Source organism: Parus major, chromosome 27 (assembly GCF_001522545.3).
Source record: "Parus major isolate Abel chromosome 27, Parus_major1.1, whole genome shotgun sequence".
NCBI lineage: Eukaryota > Metazoa > Chordata > Aves > Passeriformes > Paridae > Parus > Parus major.
This window is the reverse complement of record NC_031796.1, coordinates 1,604,336-1,629,290: the sequence shown is the minus strand read 5'-3', so window position 1 is coordinate 1,629,290 and position 24,955 is coordinate 1,604,336. Positions and strand designations below refer to the sequence as shown.

Below are 24,955 nucleotides of genomic sequence, written 5' to 3'. Positions count from 1 at the left end.
CTGTTTATGGGGGCTTGTGTTCAGCATTCCCAGCTGTCCCAGGACAAGGCTCCTGTCAATGTGCCAAAGGGGACATGGACATGGACAGGGCAGAGCTGCCCCAGCTCATTCTGCCTGCTGCTCATCCCCATGGGCTGGCAGGAATGTGCAGAGCCTGGAGTGATGCTGTGGCCCCAGCAGAGCGGCACCAGGAGCTCGCCTGGCTGTGGTGAGCCATTCCAACCCAAAAATACTCCCTGAGCATTGCCCCAGCATCCTCAGACTTCAGCTGGTGGCTGGTAAAGGAACCCTGGTCTTTGGGCTCTTATTTGTTGTGTTTCTGGGGATCTTCCTCTTGTTTGGCTTCTCTCTAATGTTCCCGGGGAGATCGATGTGTTTCTACGAGTGCACAACACAAGTCTGCTATTGACTGAACAAGGAGCTTCCCAATCCAGTACTGGATGTGTCAGTCACATTTCTTCACACTGGTGAATTTCCAGGGCTAAAAGCAAATCTGCTGTGGAAGAACCAGGCAGTCCCCAAAACGATTTGCACATCATAGGGGCAAAGATTCCCTTTCCCAGCCCTGCAGCCCTTCCTGTTCCTCAGCTCGATCAGAACTGGAGTTTGAGTTTTCCAAAGCCAGAGCCCTCAGTTCTGCGGCTCTTTAATCATTTCTAGGGATGATAAAAATGCAAAAATGTGCACCCAGAGCAGAATAATGAAGCCCATGAGGGTCTATTTGTCAATTTAGCAATGATATTGTGATGTACAAAGGCTGTTTCTTAGTATGATGTTCTGAGATTGCCTCCAAAATAGCGCCATAATTTCTGTGTCAGAAAGCCCCTGTCAGGAATTATGTCTGTGCTCTCAAGGAAACCCAGGCTGCAGCTGCACCGTAACAACTGCTCCATTTCTCTTTAGAAATACAGCAATTTTCTTGCCAGTCATCAAAGGGAACCTGCAGATTTAGGAGCTGTGAGCTGTTCTGCGGGCATGGGATGCCCCAGGTCCCGTGGGAGCCTCCCTGGTGCTCCCCCAGTGCAGGTGTTGGTGTTCCAGAGGCATCAGGATGCCTGTGTGCCCAGCCTGGCTGCACCCTGGCCATGGCAGCAGGGCTGGCACAGGCACACTGGGCTGTGGGCACAGGGGGAACTCTGCTCTGCATGTCTGTGGGACAGAGTGGGTGCTTCCTCCAGCACTCCTGACTCCACAGGGGCTGAAGGCACAGAGAATCCCTCGCTGTCAGAGAGCCCTTTATGGCTGTTTTTTATAAAACACACCACTTTTCCCCCTGCAATGTAAACAGCCTTTTCCCCAGGATGAATTCCCGGCAGGGTGCCAGGGAGAGGGGCTGGGGGTGGGTTTGGGGCTGCGGGGCCCTGCAGGGGTGAGCCCAGGCTGGGCCCTGCTCATGGGGGAGGGTTCTGGGGGAACCTGGCCCTGGCTCGGGCTCTGAGCCCTCGATACCAAACAAATCTGTGCTGCTTTGAAATGGGAACGTTCCTGAGTCGTGATTTTCCCTGGCCTAATTATGGAAATTTATTAATTAGTTGATAAGAAAGATCACTGGGAAATTGCAAAGGAAACATTTTGAGGTGAAGCCCTAATCTGTGCCTGTGTCTGCCTGGAGTCAGGAGCTGCTCCAGCTGCTGGACCTTGGTCAGGCAGAAGCAGCTGGGCTCGGGGTGTTGAGGGACCTGGGCATCCCTGCTGCTTCCTATGGTGAGGTTCTGGATTCCTCTGGCCAACAGGTTTGATCCTGGCAGCTCTGTGCCAGCTCTGCTCACTCCTCTGCCTCTGCTCAGGGTCAGGGGATGAGCTGGGGCCTCTCTGCTGGGAATCAGGCTGATGCCACTCGTCTCCAGTTTGAGTATTTCTGTTTCTGACATCTGACCCGTCTTGCTCTGCATCGGGGGATGAAGGAACTGTTCAATGTGGGCTGGGTTTGGCCTGTGTAAGATCAGAGGGGGTTCTCATCTTCCCATCACCTCCTGGTTCTCTGAGAGCTCTGCTGCCTTGGAACTGGGAGAATTCTGCAGCCACTGCCCTGGGGACATCTTTGGTCACATCTTTGTACAACCACGTGGCAAAGGGCTAAGAGCTTTTTGGAGGATATTGGAGGATATTTCCCTTTATCTGTTGGAGCAGGAGAGACATGGAACCAATGATGCCTCTTGCCAATTGTCACTTGGCTCTTGCAGGTGCCACTGTGATGCTGCCCTGGGTGTCCAGAGGCTCTCTGAACCCTGCCAGGACCAGGACCAACGTGGCAGAGATGCCAGTGGCCACCACTGGTGGTGAGAGGATCCCAGCAGAGCAGCACCCTAGCCTGCTGCAAATTTTTGTGGATGTGGGTAACTTCTGGCACATTTTTGGAGGCTTGGGGTTTTTTTTCCCCCAGAACTTTCTCTGTTCCTGTGTGTGATTTGCTGCCCTCGGTCTCCTCAGCCACGTGCCCAGGGGATGTGGCATGGCTGCTGTTTGCCTTGGTCGGAAGCGCTGCCGCTCTGCGCTCGTTTGAAGGGCTGAAGGCACAGAGCCGCTCTGTGCACCGGGCTAGGGGCTCTTCTGAGGAGCCTGAAATGCTTGTAGGAAAAAAAACCCATAAAAATCCCAAACAAGGGAAGCTTGTTAGGGAGCCAGCAGGAGGCTGGGAGTGGCACAGAGCGGCTGCTGGCCGGGTCAGGCAGTGGCTCCCTCCCGCAGCAGGTTCCTCCACCTCCGAGCCCTCCCGCCCAGGGCTGGGTGTGCTTCCTCTCACTCAAGGCCAGAGCCTATAAATATCCCAACTCCAAATTTTCAAGAAGTATTAGGAACTCTCCAGGCTTATTTTTGAGGGCTGTTACGAAAGGGCTTTAGCGGATTAAAGCTCTCCCAGATTAATCTGTGCTCAGGAAGGCGGGGGGTGCAGGAAGGGCAGTGCTGGCACCCCCAGCCTGTGATGCAGGGGGGTCACCCCGGGCTCCCCACTCCCCATCTTGCTGGGACATGGGACAGCAGCTGTGGGGCAGGGGGGGGACACTTCCACAGAGCCATGTTCCCAGTCCCTCGCTTCTCCCAAGCCCCCAGGAGCCCCCCAGACCCGGCCAACATCTGTAGGGCTGGAGGTTTGCACAGGTCAATGTCAAATTTACCTGCCCTCTGGTTTCTAGAGGAGGTAATTAGCCAACAGGTGTAATAACAATTTAGTAAGTGTGTCAGATAAGTGAGCCAGTGTGGTGCAGAGCACGCTGTGCCTTTGGAGGAGTCTTCCAAGGGCTGGGGATATGCCAGATGGGAAAATAGCAAATTCCTTTGTCCAGGCTGGGGTCTGTCCATCCTGGGTCTGTGCAGGAGTTCACTCCTGGCCAGGAGCTGCTGCAGGGCTCGGGGAGGGACCTGGGACTGGCACTGCAGGGTTCACACCTGTACCAGAATCTCGCCTTCCTGGCCAGATGTGAAGGCAGATGATGACTTTTGTGGTCCATTTCCACTGGAAGGCACAAAGCAGTGCCAGAACCTCGGGGCAGGATGAGTGCTGACTGATGCTGGCTACGGCAGAGGATGAGTCAAAGGGATTTACAGACACCCAGCAGCCACCTGCACCTCCAGTGTTGGCCTGCTGCTGGCACTGCCACAGTGCCAGTGCTGCTCCCATGGCATGGGGCTCGGGCCCAGGGAAGTGCAAAGGTGGGTTCTGGCAGCAGAAAATCAGCTCCAGCACCTGCTGGCTCTTGGCATCTGCTTGGTGCTGGGAAAGCTTTTCAGTTTGGGAATGTTTCTCCTCCTGAGGACTTGGGCAAACCCTCTGGCAAGAACACGGTGGTGTGTGACAGTGAGATGCTGGCAGGTGGCAGGATGCCCCTGGGTGCCCTGGGAGCAGCTCCCCACTGCTCACCCACCCCTGGCTGGCCAAGGAGCTTTTCCTTCTCCTGCCAGTGGTGGGAACCCCAACCCTTTTGCAGCCCCAACTGAGGGACCGCTGGCTGTGGAGTGCCAGATGATGCAGGCAGGGCAGGGTGTGGGATCCTGGGAGGGTCAGGGTGCTGTGATGCTGCGGCCCCAGGCACTGGGTGTGTCCCCGCATGGGGACGGTGATGGGGAGGGGCACTGGTTGGTGGTGAAGTGCCTGCTGCATAAACAACTGCCCTTCCAATCCTCATTAGCACACGGAACACGAAGCCTGTTTTGGCTGTGGGTGGAGCAAAGCGTGGCTGGTCCCGGGGGGCTCACGCAGATGGGGGTGATGGGTCTGTTGGAAGGTGTTCTCAGGTCTTGAGGGGCTGCAGAGGGTTGTGCATGGCCCTGCTGACACTGTCCCCAGCACAGGGCTCCTCATGTGGGCAGGGCAGGGCAGGCAGGGTCACAAAGACGCCTCTGTGGAGGATTTGGCCTCTCCCTGCCTGCCCTGGCTCCAGCAGAGCTTTGATGGGTGTAAATCAGTTACAGAGCAGAAAACCCTGCAGAACCCAGAGGCAGCAGTGCAGGGGTCTCACCCTCTCACCACCCAGCCCCATCCTGCAGTGGGATCAAGCACAGGCTGCCCAGCACCGCTGGCTGTGCCCACTGCCAAGCTGAGTGACAGAAATCCTGCCTTTCTTCACCTGCTGACAAGGCGTTGGAAAAGGGAGAATTCTTTAAAACATAAACCAAATAAAATTAGGTCTTCTGGTAAGGGATTAAATGGGGGCCCTCAGCTGTATTTATAGAAGGTTCAAAAGTAAATCTGTTCCCAGACTGAATAAATATTTTGCTCAGGCAGGCACGATCTTCAGTTCATCTGTCTTGCAAAGACTTGAGTGAGAGGGGAATTGATTTTCTCCAGCCTGAACAAGGCAAGCGCCTCTTAGACCCAGATAGAAAGTGAAGTCCCATTATCGGCTGAAATGGGGAAGCAGCTGGGAAATCATTAAAGCAAAGACAAAGCTGCTTTAGGGAGGTGACAACTCGCTGTCCCCCACCGTGGCTGGGGCTGCCACCCCTGAAACTGCTGTGGGTCCGTGTTGCTCTGACCCCATGAGAGAGTTTGGAGCCACGGGGTGAACATCTGGCAGCAGCAGCAGCTCCCTGTGGGAGATGGGAGTGGCTGGTGGCTGTCACTGGTTGTGTGATTGCACGGGTCCAGTGGCATGGGGGAACCTGTGGCTGCCTCAGCTCATCCCCCTGGATGGAGGGGGATCCATCCAGGTGCGGTGGCGGTGCCAAGGACATTGAGCTCATTCTCTGCTGCTGCACGGATCACCTGGAGGTGCGGACACACCGACAGCCAGCTCAGCGCTGCCGGACACGGAGTCACCGGGGCTGGACCTGCTCTCACATGTCGGGTTTTTGAGCTCGTACGGCTTCCGTGCTGTGGCTGCCCTGTCGCTAAGGATGAGAGGAAATCGCTGGCACATCGTGTCACATCCCCAGCCTGCGGGATGCAGCCACTCACATGGTCCCCGGGCTGATGCAGGTGGTCCAGGCAGAGGTTCCCCTGGCAGCGTTCACCCCAGAGCTGGGTGTTCAGCACAGTTCCAGCTCAAAGAGCTTCTTAATTCAAGCCGACACCTGGTGTTTGCAGACATCAGTTACCGCCAAGACAAGAGCTCAGTGCTTTGCACTTGATAAAAGCAGCTGCCGGGTCAGATCCTGAGCGGTGTGAGCTGCGCAGCCGGGGCTGCCGGGGCTGTCCGGGGCTGTCCGGGTTCCCGGGGCTGCCGGGGCTGCCGGGGCTGTCCGGGTTCCCGGGGCTGTCCGGGTTCCCGGGGCTTCCGGGGGCTCCCGGGGTTCCTTGGGCTGTCCGGAGCTGTCCGGGCCCCCGGGGCTGCCGGGGCTGTCCGGGTTCCCGGGGTTCCCGGGGCTGCCGGAGCTCCCGGGGCTGCCCCGCTCCCCGCGGCTGCAGCGCTCCCCTTGCTCTTTCCCAGGTCATAAAGATAACAATAAAAGGGAGAATGAAGAACAAGCCAAAGCACTTGGCAGTGTTTTCCAGCTTCTTCTCGCTGTTTTCCGTGGCAGAACCACATCAAACAGATGCTTGCCTGCGAGAAGGTGCCCAGCCCCAGGTGGGTGCCCGGAGCTGGGACGCTGTGATGGAGCGCTGGCGAGAGTTTGCTGTGCGAGCTCTGTCCGCCCGGCGCTAAAAAAAGGCACAAAATGAGCAAAATTATGCGCTGAGTCACTAATCGTTCACCCGCTGCTTTAGTCACCAGTGCTCCCACAGCGGGGGACGTTTGCTGAGGGGGCACAAACTGAGCTGTCACCGCGCTCGATGGATGTGGCCGAAAGCAGCGAGGAGCTGCTGCCGCAAGCACGGCTTCTGACACCGGACCGACCACCGGGCTCCACGGCCACAGGAGCTGCTCAATTAATGACAACTCCCTGATGAATCAATCCATTGATTAATCGCGGCCGTGTGCTGCAGCGGAGTCACTGTCCTGCTCCCTGTCCTGCTCCCTGTGCTGCTCCCTGTGCTGCTCTCTGTGCTGCTCCCTGTCCTGCTCCCTGTCCTGCTCCCTGTCCTGCTCCCTGTCCTGCTCCCTGTCCTGCTCCCTGTCCTGCTCCCTGTCCTGCTCCCTGTCCTGCTCTCTGTCCTTCTCCCTGTGCTGCTCTCTGTCCTCCCACGGGTATCGCAGCTCCTGCCGAGGGACACGGGCTGTTGTTCCGCGGCTGCTGGTGCGGTGTAGCACCCCCTGCTCAGGGCTGATGAGGCTGAGAGGAGGGCTCTGTGCCTCAGTGTCCCTTCTGCCGGTGTCCCCCACCCGACACAGGGATGTTTTAGCCGTAACCCGCCGTGCCGGAGCCAAGCGTGTGTGAAAGAGCCTGTCTCAGCACAGGGAAGAGCCATAAAGGGCCTATTTATGGAGCTGGCTCCTCACAATGTTTTCAGACACAGCCCTCGCATGTTTTCATAACAGCAACGCCTCCACCTCTCGCCAGCTGCCAGCGGAGCCGAGCCTCTCGCCGCTGTCCCCGGCACGCCCCGGGGAGCTGCGAGCCCTGGCAATGGGCTGGAGACTGAGGGGCTTCCCATCGGGATCCCGGCCCCGCTGCAGCTCGTCCGGCCGTGCCTTGGCTGCCTCTCCCGTCCTGGCTGCGACCTGGCACTGTCCCCACGCAGGGACCTTGGCACGGATGGGCTGCTTTGTGCGGCAGGGACTTGTCAGCAGCCTCTCTGCCCGGGCCGCCTCCCCACCGCGCTCCCCATGGAATTCCATGGAGCGCAGGGCTGTGCCCGGCATCCAGCTTCATCCTGGGAATAACCCAGGGAAGGAGCAGCCTCTGGCCCAGCCGAGGCTCGGTGCTGCTCCCCGGTCACACGAGCAGCCGATGTCAGCCGTGCCCAGCCCGGCTGTGTCCCCCCCGTGCCAGGTCCCCTCCGGTGACAGCGTGGCAGGATGGCAGTGCCATGCACGTGTGGCAGGCAGGTGAGCACAGAGCGAGCAGGGAGAGCTCTCCTGCACAGCGCCACTGAGAAGGAGGGAGGCAGGAGTGGGGCTGTCTCCACGGCAGGAGGATAAATAACTTTTCATTAGTCCATTTTGGAATTCCTTCCAAATAGGAGCGCTGACCCAACCGAGCTCATTAAATAACGTTAATGTGCTGCCCAAATAAATAGTCCAGCTGCCACCTGCACCGCCGGCCAACACTCGCTGCCCTCTGCCCCTCTGGGAGCAGAGGTTTCCCAGTCTAATTCCATCAACGTGCTTCTCTCCTGACACCCATGACCTCCAGCACAGCACAGGATTCTCACACTGCAGCTCCTGCAGCTTCATCCCAGTGAGTGCTGGGGCTGGCAGGAGCTGGGAGAGGAGTGGAGACACCAAACCGTGGTGAGAGGAGGGAATGAATCCAGGCCATGCTTGTCACTGAACTGATTAAACCCAAGTGCTGAAACTCTTCTGTCCTCCAGCCAGTGAGCAGTGTATAACTTCATTACTCCACATCCAGGAGACACTGAGGGATGTGGGCAATTCATTATCATCTGTCCTATTTCATTTCCCTGCCTGTCAGCTCTGGCATCCTGCTGTTCACAGACAAGTCAGGGTTTCAAGGTGTGAACTGAGGCTGAAGGCCAATGTTCCTGCAGCACGGATTTGGACAGGACCTTTGCACCCCCATCACTCTTGGGGACCCCTCAGCAGCACCTCGAGGGATTCAGGGATTTTGTGCCACCCCCGGGTGTGGCACCACCATCACCAAACCTAAAGCTTAAGGGGCTTGACTTCAGAGCTGCCACTGTCAGCAGGGACTCAGGTGCTGGGTGTGCAGCGTCATTCTGGGGAGCCCCAAGCCTCAACAGAGGGGAATGCAGAAGTGAGGGATGATTTTGGACCCTGGCTCCTGAGGCCTCTCTTCCCCATGGCTCCAGTGCCATCGTGCTGTCCCCTATAGACAGATCCTTCCTGCTGTCCCTGTCCCCCCAGGCTGCTCCGAGCAGCCTCACCAGGGTGCTCCTCCCCAGCCCCAGGGCAGAATCAGTGGGTCCTGCTGGGCGCTTGCCTCAGATCCTGCTGATTAATTGCTTTGCAAAGAGCATTTCTCACAAGTTTATTTCATAAGAAATGGTAACAAGGCTTTGATTTAGCTCTTCTTTTCCTTTCTTCCTGTCTTTTTTTATCCCTTCCTACCCCAAATGCAGGAGCCCCTTTGATCGTGTGGGTTCAGGCTCCGTAACAAGCATCTCTGTTTGTGTCGGGGATTGTCAGTGTGGTAACATGACAGCACAGTCTCCTTGTCGCCTCACACACAATGAATTATTCCTTCCACTCTTTCTTGACACCATCTCTGGGATAAATTACTGCTCCCAGATGGGCTTGTCACCCAGTGAAGCATCCTTAACCTCTGAGATGACCCCTGCCCAGCATGGAGTGCCGGCCACTGCGGCTCACCCAAGTCTGCAGTAAAACGTTGGAGTGGGGAATTGTCAGCCTAGCTTGAAAGCAAATTGCTTTGCCAATTTATTTTCTTTCTTGTGTATGAACATATTTTTCTTAAAGGGATGTTGTCACATTAAATATGGAGCTGCCAACTGCAGGCATTAAAAAATCATGGGTCGTCCCATTTTCCTTCCTCCCACTCTAAATTCTGAGAAAACAATAAATTTGGGGTTCTTTTTACTTGTCATCCGCCTTTCAGCTCGAGATGCTTTTGCAAACTTTTCCCAGCAGCTGGGAGGTTTGGGAGCTTCAGCACCACGACAAGTGCCATGGAACTGGGGCAGATGGGGCTGGCAGTGGGGAGTCATGTCAGGGTGTCTGGCTGTCCCTGGACCCATCTTCCCAGAGCTCTGGGCCAAGGACAGACCCAGAGCAGTCCTGGGACAGCGCTCAGGAGCCTCCTCCCACCACAGCTGATGGGACTGAGCCATGTGCTGGTAAGGAAATCTTCCCCAAATCTGTCCGTGAAGGGCGTTCACTGTCAACAAGTTGCCTGGACTCTGTGTCACTTTGTCACATCTCCTGTGACAGATGCAGAAATTCCTCTCCAGCCTTTGTGTTTCCAAGCCCCTTTTTATAGGGAAGGTAATGAAAGTAGTTTTGTTGAACTTTGACAAACTGTGTTTCCATGCAGCCTTGCTGAGCTGAGGAAGAGAATTTGTCACACTGAACAACTTCATGGCAGTTTCTGGAACGTGTCTGATGGATCTGGCATGTGAACATGTCTGATCTGGTGTCAGGTATCAAAAATCACTCATATATAAGAGATCCAATTGAAAACAGGTTCCATATGGGTCTGGGTCAGTGCTTTTCCTTTTTTCTGCTGCAGAGAATCTCCCTCCCACAGCGACAGGTAGGGATAAGTCTCTTGCTACTCTTAAATTTTAAAGAAAAATCTTCCAAAGCTGCACTTGTACTGCAGCCTCAGAGCTCAGCAGGACTCAGCTGCCCCCCAGCCCCACCATGTGAGCTCCAGAGCCTCCCCCAGCAGGGTGTTTGATAACATTGATTTTAATAAAGCTCTGGGTTTGTTTTGCTGGACGGATCCAAAGCACTACATGGATTTAAACAGATCCCGTTGCAAATATCTCTATCTGATACCCCTGGTGTGACCGGACTGTAAATGTCACTTGCTTAGCACTATCAAATATTTAATTTGCCTTGTAATAGAGGAGCCTTTGAGAGCTCCAGCTTAAACTGGAGATCTCCCATTAGCCAGCAGCTCTCCACAAATTCACTTAAAAGCCAGTTTCTGCCCTGAAAAGCTCCTGACCCAGATGTGGGACTGAGGGGAGCTGGGAGGGAAGACCGTGCCCACCTCTGCTGCGGGACCTGCTGGAACCCTGCTCATCACTGTAAGTGCTCATGGTGGGTGTCCTCACCTTTGCCACGGGTGGGTGGGGGAAGGGGATTGGCACTGCCCCCACCATGGGGCTCCATGCTTGTGGCGTTGTGTCTCCAGTGGCAGCGCTGCTGGCCCAGCTGTCCGTGCCTGCACTGGGGGTGGAAGCTCCCCAGGAGCTGGCCTGGATCTCATTCTGGATCCTGCACTTGTGGAAAATCATCTTCTCTGGGAACTTCCCTGTGGCAGCTTCAGGAAACAGCGAGGGGGGCACGAGGTGCTCAGACTGCATCACCTGGTTCTCTGTATTTCATTTCCCAAGAGAACACAGTGGCTCTGTGAGACGTGGCTCTGCCCTAATCTTTGTGCTGACCACAGGAATCCTGAAGGATGCTGTGATCCTGCCAGGTTCTCCTCACCCAGCAGAGAGGCTGGGGGTGCATGGCCAGCGGGGGTGATGAATCCTGGAGCCTCAGTCCTTCCTCTGCCACTGCTCCCTGCGCTGTGCTACGGCCGAACCCTGGGGCAGAATGTCACACTCCCCGCCTCTGTTTGCTTTGCTGCTGTCCCTGCAGCTTTGAGAGCAGGCGGCACTGCCCAGGTTTCCTTGCTGGAGCGGACGGGCACATTCCCTGCCCCGCTGCAGAGCAGCAGCATTGTCCCCTCCATGGCATCTCCTTCAGCTGGGTTTCAGCTGTCCTTGCTGCCCGGGAACAGGGCTGGGATGTGCTGATTCAGGGGACACGCAGCCCTGCGGTGTTAATGATCTTGATGTGCAAAGGAGAGGACAGGCGCAGTGGTACCGTGCTCCGTGTGATGCTCCCTGCCCTCCCCGGAGGCTGCAGGATGTCCCAGTGCCCTTCAGCGTGTGGGAACGGGGCTGAGGGGAACCCTGGAGAGCCTCTGAGGGTAAGAACCGGGCATTTGGGGGGTCAGAACTGAGGGTTGTGGGTGGTCTGAGCCCTGTGCCAGGAGCCAGCCTGCAGTCCCCAGCCCCTGAGGAGAGACAGCTCACACTAATCCTTGCTCTGACAAGGGAGGGTTTATGGACTGATCCTGAAATGTGCCTCGCTCTGGCGTTAGCGGAGCATATGTCAGGGCTGGGGGGGCAGCTGGTTTGATGCAGTGTTATGAAATGCTGCAAGTGCTGCAGGCATGTCCAGGCCCCTCCAAAACCTGTGCTCTGCCTGAATCAGCTCAGCTCTTAGGCCAGGCCATTGAAGCATCTCCTGATGCTATCACACCTCCCCTGGGCCACCTCCATGTCCAGGACAGAGCCCCCTGCGCTCATTGCAGCGCGGCCAGCGGCCTTCCCACCCCTCCAGCAGCTGCCTCTTTACGGAGTTACACAGGGAATTCTTTGGGCCCGACCTTCCAGGCAGGCTGGGAAGCTGCCCCATTCCCCCATCTCCCCTGTCACTGAGAGCTGCTGCCAGGTGCATCCGCCTGCGCTTGGCCCAAGGTGGCTCCTCCAGTGGCACCCTCTGCCAGCTGGCGCCCGCTGCCCCTCGTGACGCTCGGGGCTCTTTGGGATCTTGCTGAGCCCCAGGCACCGGCTCGGACGTGCCGGCTCTCGTCCGGAGGCTGCTGATGAGGGCTGATTTAGTGGCGATCGAACCGCATTTGAAGCGCTCCTTGAAATACGAGCCAAGTGTCTGCGGCTCTCCGGGCACGGGGGAGGCTGCGGTGCCCTGAGGGCAGTGGCACAAGGGCAGGAGCCGGCTCGGCTCGGCGGTGCCAAGGGCAGGGCTCGCCCTTCCCTTCACCAGCACCAGGTAGGAGCCTCCTGTGCCAGCCTGGGGCACCGGGTGCCGCCTCGCAGGGGCATTGCTGTATCCCGAGCCCGGATGGGTGGGAGAGCTGGAAATGGCCTGTGCCGGTGCTGAGGGGTCTGGGAGGAGGCAGGATGCTGGGGCTGCTGCTGCTGGGGGTCTGGGGCTCGCTGGTGGCTCTGGAGGGGGACACAGCCACGGGCCCTGGTGCAAACGTGCGTGGCAGTGGCAGGGTCACAGAGCTGCCCAATGGTGCAAACCATGGAGGTGATGGGATGCAGTGATTTGAGTTGTGCTTGGGTGAGGTGTTGTGGCAGCTCTGCCTTTCCTGAGGGTCCTTACAGATGTGAACAGGGACCATGAAATGGCCCTTACTCAGGGGGTTTGAGGGAATTTTGTGACAACTGTTGGTGGCCACTTTCATACCAACACTTTCTTTCGCTTCTGCTGCTTTTACTTTTGTGTGTGCTCAACTGGAGGCAAGGATGGTGGGTTCAGTAGAACATAACCTAGTGAACTCAAATAAGATATTTTTTTCTTCAGATTTCTTGTTCTCTTACCAAGTTCATGCACTTTCTGTTCAGGTGGTGTTTTCCCTGATCCCACATCACTGAATGGAGAGATCTCCCAATTAGCTGTTGTCAGGTCCTCTCAGCTCCGTGGCAAATGCAGTTTGACCTGGGGGGAGGTTCTGGTCCTGTGTGTTCTGTTGTGCTCTGTCTGTGCTCTCTTGAGTTCAGATAAAAGTCCCATGGGACACAAAGCGGTGCTGATGGCAGGAGGGTCCCTGCTGGGGTAGGACACCGAGAGAACATCCCTGCACAGATGTTCAGGCTGCATGTGCATGGGAACCTCTGTCCAGGCACTCCCTGTGCCCAAGGTGGCCTTTATGGCTCTGCCCCGAGGTTATCCAGAATACAGAAAATGAGGGAAAGGACCTGACCTGCATCAAACCTGCTTTCTCATCAGGATTTTGTAGCTTGGCCAGAACCCCACTGCCCTGCTGATGTATCTCATGCCTAGCCAGCAGCTTTTCTGGGATGCTGTGGGATGCTGTGGGATGCTGCTTCAGCACGGAGCCACTTCCAGAGACTGCAGCCTGCGTGGGAAGTTGTGGTTTCTGGAGTTTGCTTTGCATTTGGGAGCTGAGTAAAGGATGGCCCAGCATGGGTCTGCTTCAAAAAATCAGCAGCCAAAGGGACATCCCCTGTGAAGCTGGAAGAGCCCTTGGCTCTGAGAGAAGGGCAGCAAGAAGTGCAGGTGGCAGAGTGTTGATGCCTTGAGAAGGCTGCCCTAGAACAGAGGCTAGACAGAGTTAAGAATAAAGTAGGTATTTATTGAAAGGCCTTGAAGGATACACCTTGGGCAGTACAAAAGCCTGGCCAGGGGTACACCAAAGATGGACCTAAAAATGGTCACAAAATGAATGACCAGTCATGAGGTCTCACATTTTTATAAGTTTTGGTCCATCTGCATATTGGGGTTGATTGTCCAATTAGAGCTTCAGATTATGAAGTCCCAATCTTCTTGTATTCTCTCTTCAGTCCACTGTTGTTTCTGCTTTTGGGCCTGAAACTTCTAATGATCGTCCTTGATACCAAGCTAGAAAAGATATTTTTTTGTCTACCTACTCCGTGAAGAGAGATCACTAACACTTAATATGAAGCTGTGAAAACTACACACCCAGGCAGTGCAGAATATGAAAAATATGAAAGCTAAAATTTATGGCACCAGTGTCATTGGGGTCCTGTCTTTGATGCTGGTCAGCCAGGTCTAATCTGGGCAGTGGTAGGTGAGCTCATCTCCCCCATCCAGGAGAACCCTTGGGAAGACTACCCAAAAATTTGCAACTGCTTGTGATCCTCCTGCATGGAGGAGACAAAAGCCTGAGCTCACCAGTCCTGGGGTGGGCTGGGTGGTGGAGCTGGGATGTGCTGACCCTGCCTTCTGAGCTGGGTTTGGCTCAGAGCCCCTGAGTCATCCTGGAGGTGTCACTTAACCTTTACCTTGCCTCAGTTTCCCTCCTGTGAAAGGCAACAGCCCCCCACCCCCTGGGCAGAAGTTCCTCAAGGCTTTGCTGAAAAGGTGAAATCTGCCCCAAAGCAGCTGTCAGGGCACTGCCAGCCTGCACATGTGCCATGACCTGTCCTGTGACCTGTCCCAGCCACGAGCCACCCGGACTGTGGCCCTGACACCTGAGAAGCAGAACAGGCACAGAAGAAATTAAGTGAATGAGACAACAAGTGTGTGTGCAATTAGGACAGACCTTCAAACGCTGCCCCGGGAGCCGGCACAGGAGCTGCTGCCTAATCAGAGCAACAGCAGTGCCCGTTTTAAAGACGAGGGAGACTTTGGGGATACTTTGTCCACATAATGTTCCAATTTTAGCTCTGCGTCCTGGGATGTAATTGCATTAAAAATACCCGGGGAGGGGGAGGATGCCAAGGGCACCCGGCGACCTGCCTCGGCTGGCTTGTCCCCACCCGCGTGCCGCGTGTCCCGCTGCGTCCCTGAGGCCCCGTCTCACATTCCTGCTGCTGATCGGCTCCCAGATCCGCTTTCCGGCTGCTCTGCTAATGGTTATCCTGGGAAAGGCCTCCAGCTCTCTTAACAGCTAGCGGGGAAGCCTCCCGCTCCTTTTGGCTGAACAGAACTATTGAGGGAGACACTCGTGGCCACCTCCGGGTGCAGGAAGGCGCAGGATGGGTCCCGCTGAGGAGGGGGACGCTCACCCGGTGGCAGTGACGGGAACGCGCTGCCCTCTGTCCCCACTCTCCCCTCTCCTCGTTGTCCCTCTGTCCCCGCTGTCCCCTCTCCCTCCAGTCCCCTCTCCCCGCTGTCCCCCCGCTGTCCCCGGCTCGGGACCGGCGGAGCGGCGGCGCCACCGCGGGGCCGCGCCCGGGGCTGCAGCGAACCGAGACCCGCTGGGCCCGGGGACCGAGCCCTCGTAGCCTGCTGGATGCTGAGTGCTGGGGGACACGGCTTTTGGGCTTTTGGGCTTTTAGGCAGCCCATCGCCCGAGCCAAAGCGCCCGCTGCGGTCCCCGCTGGCCGAGCCCCGCACGGTCCCCACGCGGCCCTGCCGAGGCTGCCGGGGACATCCCTGCAGGGCACCCTTGGGTCCTGCCTGGCCACCCACAGACACCACGGCCCCTGCCTTGGCCCCTTTTCGTGCCTGCGGGTGTTCGTAAGCCGCAGCTGCCGGCTCCAAGGTGGTAACTGGATCACAGGGCTCGGGTGACCTTCGCGCCTCCGAGGCTGATCTGGATGTCCCACCGATTCCCAGCTCGGGGTCGGGCAGCAGGAACAGTGTCCCTGCAAGGCAAAGGCCGCCCGGAGGGCTGTCCCCAGCTGACCCCAGGCCCTCTCCATGGGCAGCTCTTCTCTGTGCTGTCGCTGAGTGGGTCTGGGGCTCCCGCTCCTGCTGCAAGTTGGTCCCACAGAGCCCTGTGTTCAGGACAGGCACCTGCTGGTGGCCAGTGGTGCCAGTGCCACTCGTTCTCCTGCCATGGTGGGGACAGGCTCTGGGACACCTCACCGCACACAAGTCCTGCCAGATGAATCTCTTGCCTGCAGAGAGTTGGTACTGTCCTAACTCTGCCTTGGGCCAACCCACAGTGCTGCCCACGAGCGAACAGAGACTTGACCTGACACAAGGAGTGTCGTCTAGAGCTGCAAACTTGGAAGAAGTGGGTTATTCTCCAGCACTAACCTCCTGGGAATGCTGCTGCTCATGTCGTCTTGCCCAAACGCTGTTGCACTTGCTCAGGGATCCCCCCAGACTTTGACACACCACAGGCGTGGCACCTGTGTCGGGCTCTCCTGCCTCACCTGGGACCTGTTCCTGTCCCTCTGTCCTCACAGTGGGTCTGTCCTTCCTCCCGCAGGCATGAAGCGACCCCTGAGCCCATCCCACAGCCCCGAGAGCGCAGTGCAGCTGGTGGAGGAGGCCAGCTGCCCCCCCAGCCAGCCCGAGCAGCGCATGAAGCGGGAGAAGAAGCACCAGTCGTTCACACTTTGCGAGGTCTGCAATATCCAACTCAACTCGGCCGCACAGGCGCAGATCCACTACAACGGCAAGTCCCACCAGAAGCGCCTCAAGCAGCTAAACAAGGGGAAGATGCCAGCGGCCCAAGGTAGGAGCCCACCCAGCAGGTCAAGGTTGCCCAAAGGCTGCCCTTGCTCTGGCACAGCTGCTCTGTTGGGCTCGTGGAAAGTTTGGAAGTGCTTTATTTTGTCCTTGGCATCTGTCACTTGCTGGTCTACCTGAACTTCAGGGCTTCCCCCAGCTGTCACTGGCAGTCCTCAAGTGGTTTTGGGGTCCAAGAGGCAGAAGGATGGACACATGTGGGTCTGCCTGTGTGAGGTTGCTGCTGCTCTGTCTTTGTGGGTGTCTTCTTGGGTTCCTGGATGGTTTGTGCAGCAGAGACATGCGTGTCCGAGGTTGGAGTAGCTGCCAGTTGCTGGGCTACTGGATGCTGCTTTCCTGGTGCCAACGTGACCGTGTCCCTCCAGGCTCCTGCTGCGCACTTCTCCTGTATCTGTGCTGAGTTTGATTCAAAATGCTGCTTAGATGTTGGTGCTGAGGCCCCTCACCTGTCGGCTGCTGCGGCAGGGATGCTGGCACATGGCAGGAACGCTGGCACGTGCAGGTGCCGTGCTGCTGGGCAGGAGCTTGTGCAAGGGCAAGGACTCACTTACCCTCTGTGCCATCTGCCAGCATTCACCTGGCTGGGCCCAGCTGGCTGCTGCAGATTTTATGCACAAAAGCAGGGAAATGTGCCCAGAAATGTCACCCTGTCACCGTGGCTGACCTGCTCCGCCTGAGCCTTTGGCTGTGAGGGTTTGTTGTTCGCAGGGAATTGCATAGAATCACGGAAAGCCTTGGGATGGAAGGGACCTTAAAGATTATATGGTTCCCTGATCCTGTGCTTACTAGAGACTGGGCAGGCTGGAGCCATAAATTCCTAGCATGGCAGTAGTCATCTGTGTGCCAAATCCTGCCCTGACTGGTGCTGGGGTTTTTTTGGGTAAGGCCTGGGATATGCAAAGGAGCAGGTCCCTTCATCAACATTACTGACAGATGGAAATATCGCCGGCTATTTTAATGGGGATAGGGCTCATAAATTCCAGCCTGCAGCTTCCAGCTTCTCCCCTCGGTCTGGTTGTGGCCTGATGGGAGGCTGTCCAGGGATGCATTTCCTACTGAGCCAAAGAATCTTGGAGCATGCCAGTCTGCTCTTTGTGCTTCTGCACCGTCCCTGACCTCTGCCAGTGTCGCAGCCCTGGGGCCTCTGCTCCGCCGGGCAAGGCGCAGTCGCTCCTGCGTGCGCAGGGCTCTGATCTGCTTATGTGGGGAAATTACAGGCAGCAGCTGCTCCCTGCACCTCCCTGTCCCTCCTGTTCCCGCGGGAGCTGACCTTTCCCTGCACTTTTGGTTAAAAATGTCACTTCCAGAGTTGTCACTGTGAGCCTTTCCCAGTCTCTTGAGGCGTGACCCTGGGCGGCCGGGAACTGACTGATGTGACTCCTGTGTCCCCTCTGCACCGGCTGTGCTGCTGGCACTGGGGGTACTTGGTGCCATATGTGTCCCCCCCTAATGCAAAGGGGGCCAGTGAGCTGAGGACAAGTGCAGGACAAGCTCCTGGCTGGGCTGCAGTGATGGGCAGGAGGGCACGGGCAGGGCTGGCAGGGCGATGGGGTGCTGGGGAAGCCCTGCCCTGCCTCATATCACACTCCTCTAGGAGCCCTTCACCAGCCAGACCTCTACCTTCAGGTGCTGAGAAACTGCATCTGCCTGCAGTTGGGAGCAGTCAGCCCTTCTTGGGCAGCTGCCTGTTCTGGGGCTGGGCTCAGCCTGGCACAGCCCACACACAGGAATGGCTAACACAGGTCTCCAGTGGTGTGTCAGCACTGGGGGAGTGTTGGGAGGTCAACGACAGTGGATTAAGTGAAATAATTGAGTTAGACAAAGATGGGATGTTCCTCTGGGCTGGAATCTCTGTCTCATGATGACATCTACAGCTACATCAAAGGCAGCTTCCCAGCCACCACTCAGTCTCCCCATTCCCCTCTGGATCTGTTCTTCCTGCACAGGCTGTGATCGCTGGCATCTCGTGGAGCAAAGCTGCAGAGGAGCATCGCTGGCAAACATGCTAATCAGTGTCATTACAATTCATTAGCTCTGTACCAGAAAGCCCCCAACTTAAAAACAAATTAATGCTTATTAGATGTTTCATTTTGCAAGACAGATCCCAGGTCCTTGTTGTCCTGTATGGAATCATGGTGAAGGTGGTGATTAGATACAGGGTGCCCACAGATGAAAGACGTTTTCGTGCTGCAGATGCCAGTTCTAATCCAACTGGGTCACGAGTGATTTAATTACTGCCTGTGATTTCCCAGGGAGCCCAAGCGATCTCAGTTTGCTCTCAGAGTCCTCGGGAACCAAACCACTGTCTGGTGCTGAATGAGCAGGAGGGGCTGAGCCATCCTGACGTGGGGACCGGTGGCTGCAGGGGCACGGACAGGGGGCTGCCTCTTCCCCTCCTCCTGGATCATCCCTGGGGTTCCCATCACAGGACAGGCTGAGCTGGAGCATTTCAGAACTTACACCCTGATCCATTGCTCTCCCCAAAAGTCCTTTCCCCAAGAGTCTTGAAAAAGTCACAAGATGTAAAGAACAGCTTGTGCTCGCTGCTACCAGCGCATTGTCTCTGGGCCCTGCCAGCCCACATCTCCCTGAAAGGCAGTGGGAAGCACTTTCCTTTGGAGCATGAGGCTCTGGTTTCCCAGGCAGATCTGAGCTGACAGCAGCTCGTAGCCCTTTGGCCAGGGTCCGTGGGAAGGACACACTGTTCAGGCATCTCCTGTGCCAGGAGGGTTTACACAAGCCCCGAGCCCAACTCAAACCACTTTTCTTGGCTTTGGAGGCTGCTGAGCTGCTCCCCCAGTCCGAATGCCAAGGCAGGGCCAAAGTCCCCGGAGGCAGCTGTGCCCTGGGGCTGATTGGTGTCATAAACTCTTGGTCCTCTCCAGTATCCCGTGGCATTTTGTACCCTGCCCCTCTCCCTGGCTGCCCGGTGCTGCCCCCCCCGCAGCAACACAGCCCTGGAACAACAGTTCCTTGCAAAGGGAAAGGTCCTGGTTTCCCCAATTATCTGCTGAAATGTCTGTCCATGCGTGTTTGGGAGCAGAAAGGTTTGAGATGAGCAGAGAAATCGCTGTGACAGCTTCAGCATCACTGGGCCTGCAGCAGAGAGCGGGGCCCCCAGCAGGGGACATGGGGACCCTGGGGGAGCCTGGGCTGCTCTGGGAGTCGGGGGGGCTGAGCTGCTGGTGGATTTATCTTAGAGGGGTGCCAGATGAACCCCCCGATTTTGGCAGCTGGCAGGGAACCCACTCCCCTTGAATGGCTCCTGCAGAGCTGGGGTCTCTGTGCCTGAGGCTGGGAGTGCCCGTGGCACTGACCAAGGAGTCCATGGCTGTGCTCTCAGCTGGTCTGGGGGAGCCCTGCTGAGAGACAACTCCTGAAAACCACACAGAGCAGCACCTGGGAAAGCCGTGCCTTGGGGTGGAGAGCAGCAGAGGGAGGGGAGCTGGAGGCTCTGACCATGGGCAGTCTGGAGGGTGTGTGATCCCACTCCATGATGCTGCTCCGTGATCCTGGGCCATGGTTCTTCTCCATGACCCTGCTCTGTGTGCTCTGGCATCTCGTTGCTCAGCTGCATTCCCTCCTCCTTCCCCCACTGCTGTGGCAGCCTTTCAGCTGTTCATTACCCAGCAAACGGCTGCCAATCCATTTCAGCGATGTTCAGCGGGGCTTTGTCTGCAATAATCCCAAGGTATTGATTTAAATAATTTGCAAACATGTGGGATTAGGGTCTAATTGGGACTAATCGGGGTGTGGAGGTCGTGTCACCACTGTGTCAGGGCTGGGACATTCTCACATCTGCCCTTGGTGGAGCTCCCAGCCGTGCCCAGGTGCCTGCTAGGACTTGTTCCAGCAATACCAGAGGAAAAGTTGTTCTTTTCTTCCTCCTTACCTCCTGCAGCAGTTTGCTGCTCTCCTGCCTTTGGGACTTTTTTGGACAAATTTAGCAGGGACAGGCCAGTTTCTGCTTGTCATGGGAGCCACTTCACAGTGTCCATCTCCGGGTGCACCGACAGCACATCGGGCTCTCCCAAACTTCCCAATGGCACATCCACACCCAGCCTAAGTGTTAAAGGGGATTTAAATCCATTTGGCTGGACCTGCATCTGCCAGGTGCTGATCAATATCTTGTGCCCAAGCAGCACCAGGGTTCAGATTTTAAGCTTCAGTGAATTTATGAAGGACAAACATACGGAGTCCTCCTGCTCCATTGGCCTCGGCTGCTCCCTTCAGCTGTGAGCAAAGATGAGCAAAAATAGCTTTTCAGATCAGATTTGAATAACCTGGAATCTCAGTGGGAGAAATATAATGGTTTTTTTCATGTCTTAAAGATGTTGGCTGGGATCAGGAATAATTTGAAGAACCTCAGTTGGGTAATTATACATTTTATTTCCTTCTCCTCACTCCCAGGCTTCTCCCTTCCCACTGGAGCATAGGGATGGGGTGCAGGGATGTCCCTTGGGGCTCCTGGGGGCAGAGCTGGGAGGGCTGAGAAGAGGATTTACCCTTGTCACTGGGAACTGGCAGAAAAGCCCTGTTTCATTAAATGCTCTTTTTCTACCGAAAAACCCCAAATTTCTGTGGGTGAAAAGACCTGTGAGACACGGCACATGAGCCCAGACCCTGAACATCGACTTTGTGCTGACCCATGAATCCAGAGAAAACTGCTCCCTTTCTAAATCCTCAGAAAATACCCCATTAGCTTGCTGTCCCAGCTTTCTGTGGATTAATAACTGTAGCATAATTAATCTCTGATTTTATTGAGTCAGTAACTTCAAATAGAAAATGAATTGATAAGCAGCCAGCTTTGGCTGGAAGGTTCTTGTGCTGTGGAGCCTTCCCCACCAGGACTCTGACCACTGGCTCTGCACCCCAGTTCTGGCAAGAGCTTCAGGGATATTTTTCCCTGACACACTTACTTTAAAAAGATCCTTAAAATTTAAGCTCTTGGCCATAAAATGACACAGAGAAGCTGCAGGGCTTTTCTTGTGCTGCTGGGACATGGAGGAGGTGGAAGCCTCCCATGGCAGGGGCTGGGATACTCGGGTGGATGCTCCAGCTGCATCCATGGAAGGGCTTTGCCTTAAGAAATGTAGAGACCAAGGCAAAATATATCAAGGTCAGATAATGTATATCATCTTTGTGTGGGCTGCTGGGGGCTGCCTGGGCCATGGGAGTGTTGGGGTACCACGGATGTGGTGCTGGCAATGGTGATTTTTCCCAAAATCAGTAGGAAATTGCCTCGAGTTGGTTGTTTTTAAGCCCTGCAGTTGTGAGCCATTCCTCTTTAATGTGGGATTTTGCTGTCACTTTCTTCCAGTCGGTTTGCTGTCAAGTTGCCTCAATGGTGTTCCACGACCACTCAGCTCAGGGCTGTGACACACGTGACATTAATTAGGAGTGGATTAAGAACAACGAGGAACACGGAGCCATGGAATATTTCACAATTTCCCGTGTAGCATCAGATCAGCAGATTTGGAAGGGGAAACCTGGGATTTATTTTAAGCTGGGGTGGGGGGGGGAAATGGTCAAAGCAGCAGCTAAACTGTGAGCATATCCCAATTTATCGGCACCCACTGGGCCCTGTCCCGAGGGAGCTCTGGGCCTGAAGGAGCCTTTTTCCAGAGCTCCATCAGCAGCTCAGAGCAGGGGGTGAGGTGCTGGCATGGGGGTGATGCCCCCTTAGGAAGGGTGCCCAGTGCTGGGGATGCTCCAGGGTCAGGCTCTGACCCCGGTCATCAGATCCAAATCCTGTTTGGAGGGTTTGGCTTTGCCCCCCGAGCACTTAAACATGTGTCTTAAATTAAACCCCAGGGAGGGCTGAGGACGAGGGGGACCTGGGCACCCCCGGGGGGCTCTGCAGTTCCCAGGAGGGAGGCAGCCCCTGTCCTGCTGTGGCACGGGAGAGAGGAGAACATCCCGCAGCAGCAGCAGCGCTGCCAGCCCGGCTGTCAGCGGGGATTACAGGTGCTGGATGGAGCGGGTCGGGCCCGGGCACCGTCCCGAACAGCACCGGCACCGAACCGGAGAGGCTGGAGAGGGGTGACAGCCACGGGGAGGAGACTTGTCCGTGTCTCAGTGGTGGAAACGCCGCTCATCGCCCCCGGCCCGCAGCCTCGGGCCCCTCTCCGTGCCCGCTGTGCGCTGCTCGCCCCGGGGCACGGGAGGAGCGAGCGAGGAACCGGGAGAACGGGGAGAATGGGGAGACAGGTCGGGGGGAGCTGGGGGAGGGCAAGCGGAGGGTTGTGGGTAGAGCTGTCACTGTGATTTAGGGTCGGCTGCTTAAACTGTTTTATGTTCCCAGACAGTAAGTCGTAAGCAATATAAAATTTTCTCTGAAGAGATGATCTCCCCTCGTCATGCTTCTGCCTCTTTCCCGGAGTGAGCTCTCTCCTCTCCATAACCCCGTGGTGTCAGTGTGGGTGTGCAGAGGGAGAAAATGGGATTCTGGCTTTTGGAGCCATGTCCACAGCCTGGGATTGGCTCCTGGAGCTGCCAGGAGAGCTGGTGACGCTGGGAGCAGAGCGCTGCAGAGCTCTGGGTGAGCTGGCCACGAGGAACTGGTGCTTGTGGCCATGTGTCCTTCCAGCACAAGGACCATGGCCTCTCCCTGGGCTGCCCCCAGCTCTGCTTCTGGAGCCTGTGAGTTGGATCTGTTGGATCTGTTGGAGCTGTTGGAGCTGTTGGAGTTGTCAGAGCTGTTGGAGTTGCCGGAGTGGTTGGAGCACTGCAGGCACTGCCTGCTCATCTCAAATTCACTTCCCTTCTTTTTTCATGCCCTTGAGTTATCACTGCTTTTGGACAGCTTGCCCACAACACTGCTCTGGCTCACCTTTGGTATTTTCTACAGCCCCAGATTCATGAGGAATAGTTTCATTTATCTGGTTGTTTCCATGCCAGCTGGAGTGTCTCAGTGTGGTCTGTGCTCTGGCACCGGTGCGTTTGCCTGGATGAGCTCCCTGGGCACCAGCAGCTCCTGAGGGGCCAAAGCTAAGCCAGAACCTGATGGGCAAGACCAGAGACAGCATCACCCCTGGCTAATTAAGCATCCAGAAGATTTTGGGTAGTTGATTTCCATGCCAAACCCCAGCTGACTCCATATGGGCCCTGTGCCACCCCCAGGAAATCTTCACTGGGCTAAGGGGAACCAAAGTGTGATGGCAAGGTGGAACCCTCTGCCCTGTCTCTTCCAGGGGGGCCCCCCAATTAGATGGAAAATCTTACACTGTCTCTCTGAAACTATTTCCAGGTGTAATTTCTACCCCTTTTCTTGATAATTAAATATTTTTAGGTCAACCAGTTTCTCCACCCTATTCACAGATCTGTCCTGGATGCCTTTGTAATTAGCCATCTCCCTGGGAAAGATGATGAAGCTGGGAAGCACAGGCCATCGCTTCACTACCAAAACCCTGCCCACCTTGGCTCATCCTTGAGGGTCAGAGCTGGGGGTGTATGTTCCCTATGGTCACCAAACCCCTCCACTGACACATAGCTCCCAGGTTTGCTCCTTTCAAATGCATAAAAGCAGAAATCTGCAGGAAAGATTCATTTAAAAACTGGGGCATAATAATAAAAAACAAATAAAAAAAGGATCTGGGTGGGCACTGTGAACTCAGCAGTTTGGCAAGTCTCTGTTTATCAGGGGGCTCATGGGGGAGCTGCAAGCCACAAACGCCATTCTCTTTGTGTGGGAAGCCCCTCGGGGGAGGAGGATTCAGCATTTAAAATATGTTACCTTAATCCTGAATAAACTCAGGAGCAGGAAAGGTCAGCGCCTGCCTTCCTGGCCCGGCAGGGATGAACCGCCGGCGGCTGCTTCAGCCGGAGCCTTCTGCTTCTGATGGGGCTCAAGTTACAGAGCAGAAGAAAACCGATACACATCCTCCAGGTGTATCAGTCTTGATCCTATCTGGCGTCTTTCACCCCCAAATTATACCCTAAATCCTTGGTGAACAAAGTCAGCCAGAAAGGCTCTGGAAGGCTCAGCAGACTTGGGCAGGGGAGCAGTTCTGGCTGGGCTTTTATCCCTGTCTCCCTCCTCCTTTATTGACATTTTCATTGCCCAGTTCTGGTCACTGTTTGCCAGGCTGCCTCTGGAGTCTAAGGCTGGGAAGAGCCAGCAAAGAATTTAACACTGCCCTCAGTAGGGTTCAGAGTGATCCCTCTGTTGTGGCTCCCGCAGTCTGTTGTCACAAAGAATGCAGTGAATTGGTGACATTGGTGCCCCAGCTGAGCCCCCTCCTGTTCTCCCTGCCCTCTCTCATCCTTTAAGCCACAGGCAGGATTTGAGCAGACCTGCCCAAGCAAGCCCGGCTCTACAGCGGCTGCTGGCAAACGCTCCCCCCTCTTCATGCGTGTCTGGGATTTGCCTCTCCCGGGCTGTGTGTGCTGAGCTGCAGGCTGAGGGCTGGGGCCCAGGGCCATTTCACAAGAAACACTCTGATTCCATCCCCACACTCTTGGGATGCTCAGCCATGAGTGTCCCTCATGTGGATATCAACCTGTGTTGGAAAGTGGTGACCACGAAGGGCTGTGGCATCTGACCCACGTTGGCTCTGGGGGTTTTTTAGTGTCTCCCATGGAACGTGGAGCTGGTTGTCATGGCCCCTGGGCACCCTTCTGAGCCACTCCAGGGTGAATAGTGAGCAGCTTCATCCCACAGCAGAGGTTGCAGGGAGCTGCAGCCACGGGCTTTGCTCCCTGGGATGTGGGGCAGCACCACTGGGAGGGGGATGTGGGTCTGGAGCCTGTGGGAGGGTTTGGGGTGTGGGTCTGGACCCCGTGGGAGGGTTTGGGATGTGGGTCTGGACCCC

At 56.2% G+C, this 24,955-nt stretch overlaps 1 protein-coding gene across 1 annotated transcript in view; it reads left to right on the top strand.

Moving 5' to 3' along the window:
- Window positions 1-24,955, top strand: part of ZNF385C (zinc finger protein 385C) — a 60,185-nt gene that overhangs the window by 2,958 nt on the left and 32,272 nt on the right. Inside the window, exon 2 of the mRNA XM_015651124.1 lies at window positions 15,880-16,128. Coding sequence (XP_015506610.1) covers window positions 15,880-16,128 — 249 coding nt within the window. The remainder of the gene's footprint in view (window positions 1-15,879; window positions 16,129-24,955) is intronic.